At 39.0% G+C, this 16,565-nt stretch overlaps 1 protein-coding gene across 4 annotated transcripts in view; it reads right to left on the bottom strand.

Moving 5' to 3' along the window:
* Positions 1-15,169: 15,169 nt before the first annotated feature.
* LOC116162949 (tolloid-like protein 1) overlaps positions 15,170-16,565 on the bottom strand; it is a 37,722-nt gene continuing 36,326 nt past the window's right edge. For 3 of the 4 annotated variants that reach the window (XM_031476730.1, XM_031476727.1, XM_031476728.1), the window contains 2 exons: positions 15,838-16,556; positions 15,170-15,781 (listed from right to left, as the gene is read on the bottom strand). In XM_031476730.1, coding sequence (XP_031332590.1) covers positions 15,650-15,781; positions 15,838-16,556 — 851 coding nt within the window. In that variant the 3' untranslated portion in view covers positions 15,170-15,649. The remainder of the gene's footprint in view (positions 15,782-15,837; positions 16,557-16,565) is intronic. The other variant, XM_031476729.1, reaches the window with a different exon arrangement.

Genomic DNA, 16,565 nt, shown 5'->3' with positions numbered 1-16,565 from the left:
AAACTTCTAATGATCTATTTATTTTGAAGAAAAGTAACTATTTTGAGTTATTTCAGTTATTTTTAAGACTTCTTTTCTTCGGAACTCGGATAATAAAATTGATCTTTTTCTATATCTAGCAACTGTTGCTTGTTCAAAGGTTAAATTAGGACTCCTGTGTGATTTCTACATTACCCATGAAAACACTGTTCGACATGTTGGCCCGGGAGCAGAGATGTTTGAAAAATGTGATCACGAAGAAGCAGATGGTAAAATTATCCTACATATAATTCATGCTCTAAAGACAGGTTCAAAAACAGTTCTCGTGAAAAGCGTAGATTCCGATATAATTGTTATCCTAATATATCATTTCGAATATTTCGAACAGCTTAGTCCTGAATGTTCAATATACCTACATTAGGGAACTAACAATGCTTCACCTGTTGAAAATTGAATAAAGTGTCGAGAGCCAATGTATTTTTGCGATATTTTTAGGGTTATTTTACAATTTATTTTTTGTTGAAAATAAACATGTTGTATACCAATCGATAGGAAATTTTATTTTCTTTAAATTAGGGCTCTTGACATTTGAAAAAATAATATTTTCTGAAAAAATTGAGAAAAACTAAAAAATGCACCTTTAGGGGTGGTTTTGGGATAGTTTTTCAAAAGGGATCCCCGGGTCTTCACCCTATCTTTATTTCTAGTTCCCCAATAAAGACTTTTTGGGCAAAGGCCAAACTGTAACACGCACGGTAACTCACACTATAGGATTCATACGTACTACTCGTATTTTAATGTCTTTGATACGCTTCATTTAGAATTGATGTTAAAAAAATTCAAGATGGCTACCATTGAGGAACATTTACCAACTTCCTAAAGTTAAATAGGCGCCATATTGGATTTTTAAATTATTTGATAGATTTTTTAATTCTCTTTTCAACGAGCTATCATAGCATAAGATTACTGAATGATACCAGTTATATCAACGGTTTTTATATTTTAAACAAGTAGGCTGTGATGAATTTAAAAAAACAAAACAAAATCTATTCGAGGCAACAAAACAATGAAAATAATTACACCAGATGTTTAAAATACTGGCCATTATTAGTGAAACACACTTCAAGACAATTTAGTTTAGGCAACGTGTTGCCATTGATGTTATAACACGTCTTCAGAACGGCTTCGCGCATGTTGTGTACGTTATTAAGGATCCTCAGATCCTTTATAGTTTTGTATTGTCGTCCGTCCGTCCGTCCGTCCGTCCGTCCGTCCGTGTGCGCTCTAACTCTTTTTAAAAGTGGCCGATTGTGTTGAAATTTGGTATACGGGTACGTTGGACATTAAGAACGGACGCTATTGATTTTCAGGAAGCTGGTTCAACAGGAACAAAAGTTATACGACTTCGAGTGAATCGGGAACAGGAAAAACTGCGAACTCAATATAATAAAAATTAACATATTTCATTCCCTAGGTCATGTATCGAGTTCGGACTTTCGCTAGATTATTCCCTATGACTCTTAGATGTGTAACAATTCAATATAACTCTTCTCTGTGGTCTCGGTCAAAAGTTTTAGAGCAAAATGTACCCAAAATTATTCTTTACACATGAATTTAGAGTTGTAAAAGCTTTCAAACGCATTATCTTGATGCTGAAAGAGTTGATAACGTGCACGTTTGATAACCGCATGTGTGTGATTCAAAAATGTTAAATTATTTTTCTGAGGCCACATGGATTTTGATCAAAATATGTCAAAATCGTTAATTATGCACCAAGATCGTTGGGAAAAAGACTACGCGCATTATCTCAATACCCAAGACATGAATTTGATGCATTTTTGGCGACCACGTGGATTTTGATCAAAACATGTCAAAATCGTTATTTATGCACCAAGATCGTTGGGAAAAGACTACGCGCATTATCTCAATGCCCAAGACATGAATTTGATGCATTTTTGGCGACCACGTGGATTTTGATCAAAACATGTCAAAATCGTTATTTATGCACCAAGAGCGTTGGGAAAAAGACTATGCGCATTATCTCAATGCCCAAGACATAAATTTGATGCATTTTTGGCGACCACGTGGATTTTGATCAAAACATGTCAAAATCGTTATTTATGCACCAGGATCGTTGAGAAAAGACTAGGCGCATTATCTCAATGCCCAAGACATGAATTTGATGCATTTTTGGCGACCACGTGGATTTTGATCAAAACATGTCAAAATGGTTATTTATGCACCAAGATCATTGGGAAAAAGACTAGGCGCATTATCTCAATGCCCAAGACATGAATTTGATGAATTTTTGGCGAAAACGTGGATTTTGATCAAAACATGTCAAAATCGTTATTTATGCACCAAGATCGTTGGGAAAAAGATCAAGAGCATTATCTCAATGATCTAAACATGAATTTGATCTATTTTTATGGACCACATGGATTTTGATCAAAACATGTCAAAATCGTTATTTATGCACCAAGATCGTTGGGAAAAAACCAAGAGCATTATCTCAAAGCCCAAGACATGAATTTGATGCATTTTTGTTAACTATAAAATGTATTTTGTAAGATTAAAATAAATTGTCGTTAAAACTGATTGTAATACTGAGGATCCTTCGATATTTCGTTGTATCGGTTTATTTATACTGCCATCATGGTATGATTAACCTGTGCGTACAGTTGTCGGACATAATATTAGGTTCTTATCTGAATAGAGAGACAAAAAACGCGATAAACGTAAACATACGACTGGACTTTGATCGTTTCAGAAACTGGGTTCGCGATATAAGCGCAATATTATTGAAAGTAAAGGGTTTTTCCGAGGGTTTTTCATTAAGAGCGCTCGAACTTTGAAATGAAATAAAACAACCTGTTTAAGTGATATTACCAGAAGTTTTATAATATTTTAAAGGATATTCGATGACATTATTTATGAAAAATAATTTCAGTGAAATGGCCCCCGCGACTCCGCTGTGGACGTTGCATTGTGGTGGACCAATTTTGGACATGTTCGCTTAAACTGGGCTGAATTTCACGAAGAAAGCGAGTTATACTGGTCTTTAGGGCAGCAATTGACTGTGGTTGGTCTGCATAGACTAGGGAACTGAAAACCCAAGTCTCGGCGCAAAATCCGCCAAGTTAACGTCCCAGAAAGACCCATCTCTTGCGCACTCTGCAGAATGGGCTGCCTGGGGTTTTCTCGCACACTATTCCGAACGGCAATAATATTCTCCAACGATCTTGCGTTTCTTTGACGTACAGGAACTGCTTCATCAATCACTGACCCCGTTGTCTTAAATTTTTTATTAAACAACGGATTGTGGATTCTGCAGGATGTCCATGAAAGCCATAAATTGGACGCACCGCACGGAACGTTAGGCGAACGGAGCCCTGATTTCGATAATCAATTGTAACCATTTCTACGCAGCGTTTTTAAAATACTAATACACAATCTCACTCTTTCGTACATTAATTTGTCATTCCTGACCACTACTATATAACATCGGTAAAAAAATTTTGTATTCATTTCACTTCATCAATGACGCTCGGCCTGAAGATGACCAGTTAGGTCGAAATCGATAGCCGCATAAGACAAATACAGAACGTGTCTAAAAAGAATTTCTTTAAACCCCTTCCTCAGTTTCTTGTACTTAAGTAATAAGCTGTTGATACTATAGCAAACCTTTGACGATGACGACTGTGATAATATTGAATTGAGATGTCTTCTCCCCTAACGGGTTTAATCATAACGATCTTCCTTCAGGATATCTTGTGTTTATCGAATGTGGCGGCGATCGATGTGTATTGCTTCGAACATCGATCGATGACCTCTCTCTTTTGAAGACCAAATCCTATCTGTCGTACTACATGTAAGTACAAAGGCAACATACACTGTAGTTACTACTCCATACAAAGTAATCAGTCGCCTAAGGGTTAGGCATCCAAACATGTACATATCTATTACGTCATGTAACTAGATAGTCACGCCGTCACTGGAATATCGCTTGCAGGTTATATCACTTGCTTACTGTAATCGAGAAATTATCAATGAAAAGAAGTATAAAGGAGTATTTTATTGATTCACAAAAATATAGGACAATTGTAAGATTATGAAAATGAAGACCTTAAAAGTGTTTCATTAACTACCATGAAGATTTAATTAAATTTAGCCAAACCAGACAACGTGCCGTTTTTTATCTTGCCTATGAAATGATATTCCTGCTGGACAACGACCACTGCAACTTTTACAGTTGTACGCAGAACAATTCACCACGTTTATATCACACAGTTTTGCACACACAAACTTTATCAATAATGAAGAAATGTCAAAAAATTCACACTGCCACCGCGCTTTGAGTGCCACCGAAAATATGGCGGTCGTCTCGAAATTCGCGTCAAATTCACGCATGCCGTGGATGCGGTATTACGGGTCCCCTCTCTTTCCTTGTCTAAGTGAAACTCACGTACCCAGGCGATGTCCTTGACCATATTTATCATATTTTCGTTACAATTAGCAGTCCATGTACTATATCGTCTAAGATGGTTACTCTCAAATCATTTCAAATGCGATTTGTTTAATTAGTTTATTTCAGATAAGGTTGACGAAACGTCAAAAAATGTCACAAATTCTCAAAGAAGTTTATCTAAATATTCAAACATCTACGAAAAGATAGTAGCACAACATTTAAGGATTTGCCAACATTCCTGTTCATTATTTTGTGGACAGCCCTTGTAAATGTACCATGGGTGTAAGACCAATAATCTTGCACAGAATCCACAATATTATGATAACTGATCTACATGGGGGGGAGTAGAACAAATCGAAGGGGAAAAGGGAATTTAAACAATCACCCTTTATCTATTCTCATATATAATACAAATTCCATATACTTACATAGTACATGAAAATGCGTGTTTTATCCCAAGGGCGAATCTCGTTGCCTGTACCGAAGTTGAAGTCTTGAGTCAATAGTCATGACATGATATAGAGTAAATCGTTCAGTTACACACAAAATATAAACGTGTTTATTATAAAAAATACAAAGTAAATGAATTTCTATTGAATATGGTTGACGTAGGCACGACGGCTACTAGAATATGGTAAAGTTTCGAAGGATAATGTAAACAAAGGAACTTACGTGTTGTTTCGAAGTCCATTAACAACGAAGGCGATGTTGCAATGGCGAAGATTGCTCTTTTCTACGATCTCGACTACGATAAATCGTAACGATGTGATTGTCCAATTTATTGTTCCAATAAATCGAAAGAGTGAGTACTGTTTACATGTAACGAGTTCTTGGTCCAATTTCTTTGCCGAACACGGTTTAGCATAATTTTCGTCATGGAGGAAGTAGTATTGTGGTCTATTTATATCCTCCGTTTAGTGAAGAAATTGAAAAAATCGCGAAGAAGAAGAACAAAATGCAGTGGTTGCTGAAGAAAAGGGCATTTTCTCATACAGCATTATTGAATGAATTGCGAGTTGCGACATGAACCCAGTGCTGATGGAATTTAAAGTTAGCTTCTCTGTGTTGTGTGAAGAAAAAGTGAAACTGGGTCACAAATCGTAGCGAAGAATCGCTGTTATTGTTTACACGTTCCACTTATTGCTACGATTCGCAGAAATTGATGTCGACTGGCATCAACCATCAAATCCAATTCCAATCGCTATACAATCATCTGTTCACATGCGACGTTAAATCGTAACAATTCGATCGTTATGAAATCATAAATATCCAATATATCGTAGCGTGTAAACCAGCCTTTAAGGCTAGTTTACACGTTACAATAAATCGTAACGATGTGATTGTCAAATTTATTGTTGAAAGAGATCGAAAGAGTGGGTACATGTAACAATTTCCTCTTTCAATATTCATTGTCGACATCATCCGTTGGGGTGTTGTGGCATTGTCGTTGTCGTAGTGGCGAGTTGTCGCGTTGGCTAGTTCAGTCAGTGGCGGTCGCCCAGAATGAGTTGCGTTCAAGTAGGGGTGAATGTGATTTATTGGTTAGTTCCACTTGCAGATCATTCTACGACTTACCCACAATACGATTCGAATCGCGAGTGAAGCGTTTTTCACTTATGGGCCATAAAAAACCCATTGGGTCGTTTCAAGAATTACGGGTTATTCTTCTCTGTCACCCGTATTTCCGTGGCGTGCTTGCAGGCTTTTCATAGGGATATCGGGAAAATAGTTACAATTTTTGTAAATCGTGAGACCGGCTACGAATGCATGAACGCGCTTTATTATTCCCCGAAGCGTGCTTTTACAGTTGTGTTAGTGCTTAGCAGGCATACGCGAACTCTGGAGACGACGACTGAGGTTTGCTACAAAACCCCTCGAATTGTAGTTGCGATGCTCATTTATACACATTCATAAAATTGTCTATAAAGGTCATGCCTGCAAGAAAGATATCAAAACTCATCCGAATACGTTACTTTAATACGCTGGATCAGAAAGGGTGGTCGATAAAAATAAGAATTTAAGATTCTAATATTTTTATACAATAAGCGTTGGTTCATTAATTTCCTGGAATGGAGAATAGAATTCCACTTGAAATTGTTAGCATGGTCATATAGTAAACGACATTTATTATGCATACCACCGCTACGGCTAAAATTTATTCAAAATTATCGTACACCTACGAAATTTGCATCCTAAAAGAAACATTTAATTAACGTGAAACGAGAAACAAAGGGACGATACTCAAGCAATTTTCTCATTTTGGCTTTTACTCGTGTGCTAACTCAGAAGAAATGTTTTGTTTCTTTAGCAAAGTTTTTTTTGCCCAAAGTGAATTATTAAAACGTAAATTAATGAATTTGTGTCTAATTTTCTTTGATATTATCTTAAGGCGCTCCAGCTGCTTTGATAAGCGAGTACAGTCGCTATACGAATACGTGTTGAATCCATCAAGTTAAGCTCATAGTGGCTTGATTGACGTTGTAACACTCCTTACAACGTGGGGTTAAACTTTTGTATGTCCTTTCCTTTCTCATTTGTACATCTGGACCCTCATTGGAATTACCTTTAATTTTTATTGAATTTTCAAATATAGTCGCTGTAAAACTGCCCCCCCCCCCCTCCCTAGCAGACTTATATACATTGCATACCATGCACATTCCACGTGGGATTTTGTATATCCATAGAATGTGGCAAAGTATGTCGCAAATGTTCGATGTATGTGCATGGGATATAAGTTTGGCAGACTTCACATAATACATAGTGTAACGGAAACGCTCCAGACATGACGTCGCCTTTGGCGCTCTGGAATTTTCTACGCGCGCGATAGTGGGATATGTATAGGACTATTCCAGACTTATCCGGAAAATTACGCGAATGTTCTTGACTTACATTGCTTGCGTGTATAAATGGTTGCGGACCGAACATCGCAAGCAGTCTACTACCGAACGAGATCGAGCGCGGAAATATAAATTGCGAAGTGTGTGTGATATAAATAATCGATATAAATTGTACGGTTTTTATAGTGTTTTAGTTTTGTTTAATAAATATTGATATAAATCGAACCCGAATTTATAAATCACGTTACATTGGTGTCAGGTGTGGGATTAATTAAATTAATTAAAAGTAAGATTAAATTAAGTGCTTGTGCTTGTGTATGCCTGTAACAAGATCTGCTGCCGCTAAAATGGAAGAAACGATGCTCAATTTGCTCCAGCAAATCCAAAATGGCCAACAGGTGTTGCAACAAGAAATGAAAAGCAACCAAGAGAAGTTGGAAGAAAATTCTAGAAATTTTGAAGAAAAGTTCGAGAAAATGGAAGAAAATTCTAGAAAGATTAATGAAGAAAATTCTAGAAATATTCAAGAGAAGTTCGAGAAGTTGGAAGAAAATTCTAGAAATTTTGAAGAGAAGTTCGAGAAAATGGAAGAAAATTCTAGAAAGATTAATGAAGAAAATTCTAGAAATATTCAAGAGAAGTTCGAGAAAATGGAAGAAAATTCTAGAAAGATTAATGAAGAAAATTCTAGAAATATTCAAGAGAAGTTCGAGAAGATTGAGGAAAATTCTAGAAAAATGGACGAGAAGTTCGAAAAGATGGAGGAAAATTCTAGAAAGATTATCGAAGAAGAAGAAAAAGTTGAAGATAGAATTACGGAAGTTTCCAAAACATTTAAAGCAACATTCGTTGAGATTGAGCACAAGTATGAAGAGCTGCGCGAGCAATTCTTGCGACTGACTACGGAAGAGCGTACTAGTAGTGCCCCAGATGAATTACTTCCTACTTTTGATGGTAAGATTCCTTGGACCACGTACGTTCGACAGTTTGAAGCAGCGGCTGCGGCAAATAAATGGACTCTTCAAGACAGAACTACAGCCCTGATTCTTGCTCTGAGAGGAGATGCTCTGGATGTATTGCGGACCATCCCCGAGGATCAACAGAACTTCCAACAAATAGTAGCGCGACTTGAAATGCGATATGGCGATAAACACCTTCAGCAAGTCTACTATGCCCAAGTCAAGAACCGAATGCAGAAACCTGGAGAAAGTTTGCAGGAACTTGAAGCGGACATCGCTAGACTGATTCGATTGGCATACCCTACGGCACCGGAGAGCTTTCTTGATCAACTGGCTGTACAAACATTTATCGATGCCGTTCGTGATGGAGATGCCCAGCAGGCTTTGAGACTGGCTAGGCACGACAAAATTGAGAAAGCTTTGGCCCATGCGTTAGAATTCGAAGCCGCCAAGAAAGCTAGTCATGGAAGTGCGCGAGTACGTATGGTGGAACCTCGCAGTGACAGCCGGGTAAGAACCATCGAAGAGGAAGGTGGTTCTGAAAGTTTTGAAGAAAAGGTCAGTAAAGTAGTGGTAGAAAAGGTCAGTAAAGTAATGGAAGAAAAGGTCAATAAAGCAATACAGTCACTGGCAAAGAAACGTGAACCACGATGTTGGAATTGCGGCGAGATTGGACACGTTCGCCGCAACTGCCAAAAACCATTACAGCAGTCGGAAAACTAAGAAAGGTCGACAGGAAGGGGCTATCGTCGACCTGCAGAAACAAAGCCCCGATCTTCACTGTAAACATTACGTCGTCTGGAAAAGTTCTGAGTCTGTACATCGACGGCCGAGTTAATGGAGAAGACAGATCCTTGCTAGTAGACACAGGTGCAACAAGAACTATTGCAAGACCAGAGTTATTGAAGAATCATTCTCGGATCTCATCTTCGACCGTGCAGTTAAAAACAGCAACTGGTGAAAGAATAAAAACGCACGGAGAAATACAAATGTCTGTCACCATCGGAAAGACCACCATCAATCACCAGGTGCTAATTGCTGATATTTCTGATCAATTCATCTTGGGGATGGATCTTCTTAAGAAACTCGGAGCTGTGTTAGACGTGAAAAAGGGCGTGTTAAAGGTCGGCGATGAAGAACTCCCTTTCCATGAAGACAAAGAAGATGTCATCCGCCTGTTAACCAATCATGGCGTCATTATACCCGGACTTAGTGAAAAAATTATAATGACCACTTTAGATGGATATTGTCGCCAGGGAAGCCTACGGATAGTCGAAGCACTAAACGAAAAGGAATTTCTAGTGGCTAGGGCTCTGGTAAAAGTTCAAAATGGCGTTCCGATTCGAATTATGAATTTGAAAGATAGTCCTGTTAAGCTAAGCAAACGAACTGCAGTTGGACAGTGAGTGCCCATCTCGGCTATTCGCTCTGTGAGATCGGAAAATCTGTCTAAAGGAAAGTATCCAAGGAGCTGATAGATATGGTCATTAAAAACACCCCAGATTTGGACAATAGACAACGACAGAAGGTGAAAAATATGCTTGTGGAATTTCTGGATGTGTTCGCGGTAAACGACCAGGACAAGGGAAAGACAAGCATAGTCACCCATAAAATAAATACTGGCAATTCCCAACCGATTAGACAACAGCCAAGGCGACTCCCATTGGCTAAACGAGACGAAGCGGAGGAGATTATTAGAGACATGAGAAAACAAGGTGTCATCGAGCCATCGAATAGTCCTTGGTCATCACCGATAGTGCTTGTAAAGAAGAAGGATGGCTCCACAAGATTTTGCGTTGACTACCGTCTGTTAAATTCGGTCACCAAGAAAGATAGCTATCCACTGCCAAGAATAGACGACACCTTGGACACTCTATCTGGAGCCCAATGGTTTTCCACACTCGACCTAAAGAGTGGTTATTGGCAAGTGGGGATGGAATCGACAGACCGAGAGAAGACCGCGTTTTCTATAGGCTCTGGACTTTGGCAATTCACAGTAATGCCTTTCGGATTGTGTAATGCCCCCGCGACGTTTGAGAGACTTATGGAAGCAGTTCTAAGGGGACTAACGTGGCAGACATGTCTGGTATATTTGGATGATGTAATTGTCGTAGGAAAAACTTTTGAAGAACACCTAAAGAACCTGAGAGAGGTGTTTGGACGATTACGAGAGGCCAATTTAAAACTAAGTCCCAAGAAATGCTTTATGTTCCAAAAAGAAGTTAAATATTTGGGGCACATCGTATCTCGTGATGGTGTTACAGCTGATCCAGAGAAGATTATAGCGATTCAAGAGTGGCCGATTCCTGAGAACAAGCACGAGATTCGAAGTTTCCTCGGTTTGTGCACCTATTATAGACGATTCGTGAAAGGATTTGCCAACATTGCCAAACCATTAATAAAGTTGACAGAAGAGGGCAATGAGTACGAGTGGAGTGAAGACTGTCAAAGAGCTTTCGAACATCTCCGGCAAGCTCTTACTAGCGCACCTATCCTTGGCTACCCCAGAAATGAAGGAAAGTTTGTGCTAGATACCGATGCCAGTAACACCGCCATTGGAGCTGTTCTCTCTCAATTGCAAGACGGACAGGAAAGAGTCATTGCCTATTTCAGCAAAGTACTGTCGAAACCCGAGAGGAATTATTGTGTGACTAGGCGAGAGCTCCTGGGTGTGGTAAAGGCATGCGAACATTTCCATAAGTACCTTTACGGCCGCAAGTTCCTGATAAGGACAGATCATGCGGCGCTAAAGTGGCTCTTGCAGTTCCGAAACCCAGAAGGACAGGTGGCAAGATGGTTAGAACGTCTTCAGGAATATGACTACGACATGAACACAGGGCTGGAAAAGTTCACAATAATGCAGACGCTTTGTCAAGAAGACCGTGCAAGGACAACTGCACACATTGTTCTAAAATAGAAGACAAGATTGGCCATCTGCGACGAACAACTGTAGAGAGTGAGGAGTGGAAGCCAAGCGAAATCAAAACGGCCCAAGAAAACGACCCAAGTATAAAAACTGTTCTGAATTGGATGCGCCACGGACAAAGACCAGACTGGCAAGACATTAGTGCCACAAGTCCTGAAGTAAAGAGTTATTGGGGCCAATGGAATAGCCTGACTCTGAAAGACAACCTGTTGTATAGGACCCTTGAAAGTGAAGATGGCACCGAATCGACGCTGCAATTAGTAGTACCTAGAAGCAAAGTGTCGGAAGTATTGCGAAAATTGCATGACGGCGCTTCCGGAGGACACTTTGGTATTACGAAAACGTTGCAAAGGGTACGTGAGCGATTCTATTGGGTCAACCGTAAAGAAGATGTCCGGCGATGGTGTCAAAAATGTGAGTTATGTGCTACTGGAAACGGACCAGTTTCCAAGAAGAAGGCACCCATGAGGCAGTATAACGTTGGTAGTCCGATGGAACGAGTTGCTATCGATATCGCAGGACCGTTTCCCGAGACAGATGGCGGAAATAAATATATCCTAGTCGCTATGGATTATTTCACAAAGTGGACTGAAGCTTACGCCATTCCAAACCAAGAGGCAGCAACAGTTGCAGAAGTGTTGGTAAAGGAGTTCTTTACACGTTTTGGTGTTCCTATAGAAATCCATTCAGACCAAGGAAGGAACTTTGAATCGGCTTTGTTCCAAGATGTTTGTCGATTGGTAGGAGCCAATAAAACCAGAACAACACCTTTGCATCCTCAGTCAGATGGAATGGTTGAGAGAATGAATCGAACGATGGGTAAATATCTTTCAAAAGTCGTGGCAGAACATCAGAAAAATTGGGACCAGTACCTCCACCTGTTCCTTATGGCGTATCGATCAGCCGTCAACGAGACCACGGGTCAGACTCCTGCCTGCCTTATGTTGGGTCGTGAACTACGCCTTCCATGTGACCTCGAGTTTGGGCGTAAATTGAAAACAACATTGACTTCCACACTAAATATAGGGTTTCTGGAACGTTTAAATGTCTCCGGAATGCGTGGTTCGATCGGACTGGAATGTAATGAGATTAAAGGGGACATTAGTCACATCGACTGGTAAACAATATGGTCCAAATCGGCCAAGTAATTTTTCAGTTATCGCAAAGAAACCATTTTTAAAGAGGTGGGGTTGCGCTGGTCCACAGATCACATTTTTAACTGATTTGAACCATTCGATCACAACTACCATAATGGTGTAATCCAATTTTAAGGCAGTTTATTTTGGATTTATTATATTTTTTATAGTTTGGCCGGCAAAAATTAAAAAGTAATTGCTACATTTTTTCCGGGAATCTTTCATTTAACTTATTATTTGTACAATAAATGCTATACCTAAAACGTATATTGGCGTATTTTTTTTTCAAAAAATGTTCGTTTATTTCCGCGCAAGTCGGAAGTAAATATCGTTCGTTATGCTACGTTTACACACGCGGCAAGCAGCCTGGCAAGCATCTCAGTAAGCTGCTCGGCGAATCACCGCGTACAAAGCAAGCTGTTTACACGCATCTGAGCACAACTCAGAACAAGCTCACAACCAAACATGGCGGACGCAGCTGTTCCGTTCGGTTTGACATACGTACTTTTATTGGAAAAAACAACAACAACGAATTGAAAAGAGACGAAGAGCTCGGAGAAGGTGGTGGATGATAAAAATTTATAGAAATCGCACCAAGCCCGTCCACGCATGTAAACAGGTACACGAGCGCAAACAGATTCACCCTTTGATCTTTGTCGAAAAACCGACACTAGCGTGGAAACGTAGCATTAGACTACTTCCTCTAACTAAACGATCTAGTTCGGTCGACTTTTCCACACGTCCGTCGACGGTAAGGCGACGGACAGTGTGTACAAAGGGGCAAGGGCAGAGACGTAATCAACGCGAGCTTATTACTCGCGCTTACTGGGAATACACAGTAAAAAAACTATTATTTACCGCTCAAAAAACGGCTTAATCAAGACTTGCGCAAATTACAAGGCTTGTCTAAATTACAAGTTGGTAGGGATAACAATGGTCGCCTGAATAACACTGATTGTTAGAGATTGTTTCACGACTAAAAGATGGTGAAATGTGCGTCGGTAAATCCGAAATGTCACGATTGCGCGAATTAAATTATAAATAAAAACGTCCCCCATAAACATGATGTGAGAAACAGTTATGAGCACTGCAAACACAAAATAACATATGCCCACATTTTGATATTAGATAGTATATTTGCATTTGTTTCAAAACAAGTTTCTGCGCCCATTATCTTTTAGTTTTGGAACGATCTCTACACGAAGAACATATCTTCGCACAACCAACAAGCGTTCGGACCTTATAATAAATTGTGCCATAAGCGTAGAATGGAATTAAATATCTTTAAACATCATACATTCCAAGGAATAATAGATACCTAAATAAGTACAAGCAAACACTAAAAATTTGGCAACGCTGGGATCTCTGCAATGATATTTATAAACTTCTAAACAAGCAGTTGCCTTGAAATAGCCCCTTAGGCGTAGCGTACGCCAATAAAATTGAGAAAAAGCACTAAAATTTGTTAGGCAACACACAATACATATGCAATACTATTCTCTATGGCGTTGGATCTCTTATTATGGTAAGGTTACTCTTTGCCCTCCGGAATAGAAGACAGGTTTTTAAATCATAGATTGAAAATTGCATTTCCTAAAAAATCATAGGGGTGCAAAAATGCATGTTATCAATTGCATAAGGTATAAACATAATATGAAAAACCGGAAAAATCACTTAGAAATTGTTACTCGGGGGTTTTCGTGGGCGCAGAGTCGAGCTCTACTCAAGAAATTCCCCGGGTATGCTCAGGGGTAGCGATTATGGGAGCTTGGGGTGAATTTTCAGTAACAAAATATGAATTGCCCCGAGTATCGATTTTCTCGCCGCGGTTAATTTTTTACTTCACTGTATCCCCGTAGCGCCGGCCCTCGGAATGCTCTGTCAATTTCGAGGCTTGTCGTATAATGGGCGATCAAAAAACATTGACAAAAATGTGATTCGACAACTCTTTTTTGATCGCATAGTATGAAGCGAGGTATGAAGTATTACTGAAAATGATGATTACAATAATTGTAGATATGACTAAATGAACAAAAACAAACAGTTTTTTTCTAAATAAAGCAAATTCCCCTATGTATCCTTTTAATTTAAATTCACCACATCAAAGCAATCACTTACCGTACATTAACAAATGAACGTCAAAAATGTCATTTTGGTTTGCGATTTCGACAGCAGATTATTTATACGGACAAAATTTCCACTTTCTATAAGTATACAAGAGCAGAAGGGTAGTAGGTATTTGAATAAAAGGAAACATGCCTTGAATTTGTTGAATTACAAACTGATGATACTGTATAATCGTTTTTTGCGTGTACCTTTAAATTTAATCTATGTCGACCCTCGTTAAAATAAGCAAAGGAATGTGACCAAGGTTATGGAACCCATCATACATACAAAGTTAGGTACACAAACCAATTGTGTAATTAGATAGTACCACCTATTCGACACGATGTGGCAGCACAATTTATTTACTATTCATAGATACAGTCATCCGCCAACATAGTTCAAGAGGACGTACCATCGTTGACTTTACCCACTATAGACAAACGGTGTAGGCTTAAAAAATGGCAACACAAATGGAGCTGGAAATGTGTTAGTATGGAGCTGGACCACCAAATCGCCGCAGCGCCACTCTCGTTGTCATTACGTCATTAATAATTATTGTACCTATATACAAGTGTGTATTGCCTAAAGGGTTTAGAGCACCAAAGTTAAAAGCGTAACGGCGTCTTCGGTTTAACTTTCGTTGATATCCCTGTGATAACTTTTTTGACACCTCTTGCTAAAAGCCAAAAGGATCGATAGGCCCCGGTCCCTAGGTTTACTAATTTAAGGATTACCTAAGGCAAATTTTGTACAGAAAGAACGTTTAATACATTGTTTATAAGGAACCATTCTTACAAAAAGTTTACATTTCATTTATTATTGCCTAATATCTACCGTTAACGAATACAACATACTCACAACGCACAAGTTTTTTTCTTAAATCACGAAGTACATCGATTTGTTTTCTAGATCTATAAAAAAAACGGAGAATGTACGAAGTTGTTAATCATTTAGTCCTTACCGTTCTTTAACGAACAACGTACCTAAATTAACAAACTGTTCCTCGTATCTCCGTTTTTTTTTAAGTTTTGCTACAAATTGTATAGTAATAAATACGCTAAAGTCTGAGAACGTATCGTTTAAATAATTGTTCATTTGGGGAACACTTGAAAAACTAAAAGGCCATGCTTTTACTTTTACACCACCTTATTGCTAAAAATGAATTTAAAATACTTCACGTTGTCGTACACAGAGTGTCATCTACACTAAAATTTATGAACTGTTTGTAATGTAAGTTGTTAAACTTCCTCTTCGCTTTCATAAGGCTCAATTGCTTCATATGCTATACTAAACCCTTTTCCCACTACTGTATCGTCCGAGCGGAATCTTATAAGAAGCGCTTCTTGCATGGATATAATATCCGTCGGTTTCTGTAAATATGCAACATTAAAATCGTTATCCCGTGTATGAAAAATAGAGTCCTTACCGAATTTCCACAAAATTTCCCGTAGGAAGCGCCACTGGCATCTAAACCACTAAATATTTCAATATAATCATAACCGCAGTCCTTTTCGTCTTCTAAATCAAAATTAACAAACATTAAATGCACATTATACCCTGGCGGGGCTTCAATGGTCCAATCGCAATCCGCTCGATTGTCGTAACTTCCGCTTCCGTACTTTGAATGAGAATAAAACTGTTTTCTCTCTAAAATGGCAAGTAGATGTCCACCACAAGCAGTAGAATGAGTTGCAAGGAAGCCTTTCCTTTGAACGGATGCGTCCGATTTAAAAACGAGAAACATTTGGTTTCCGGACGCGACGATAGGATGTGGAAGTTTAGATCCGCAAAATCTACCAAGCGTGTGCGCTTCAGGCGAATCACCATCATAAAATGCGATGTGATCATATGAACATTCTTGATGGGGTTCCATTTCAAAGTTCATGAACATAATTTTAATGCGGTGACCTGGCATAGTTGAAAAATGCCATACGCAATCCTTTCTGCTGGGATAATAATCGGGATAATTCGGACTGGAAAATTGTCCATATGGAGCCGCGATTTCGTACTTGCAGCCACCCTCTTTACAGTCTCTACCATTTTCGTGTAACGTAAACCCGTTGTGGCAGGCGCAAGTGTACGAACCTAAAGTGTTAATGCATTCATGTTGACAGCCTCCATTATTAACTGCGCATTCATCCATATCTGTAACAT

Source organism: Photinus pyralis, unplaced genomic scaffold, assembly GCF_008802855.1.
Source record: "Photinus pyralis isolate 1611_PpyrPB1 unplaced genomic scaffold, Ppyr1.3 Ppyr1.4_LG2, whole genome shotgun sequence".
NCBI classification, from domain to species: domain Eukaryota; kingdom Metazoa; phylum Arthropoda; class Insecta; order Coleoptera; family Lampyridae; genus Photinus; species Photinus pyralis.
This window is presented reverse-complemented; position numbering and strand designations above follow the sequence as displayed.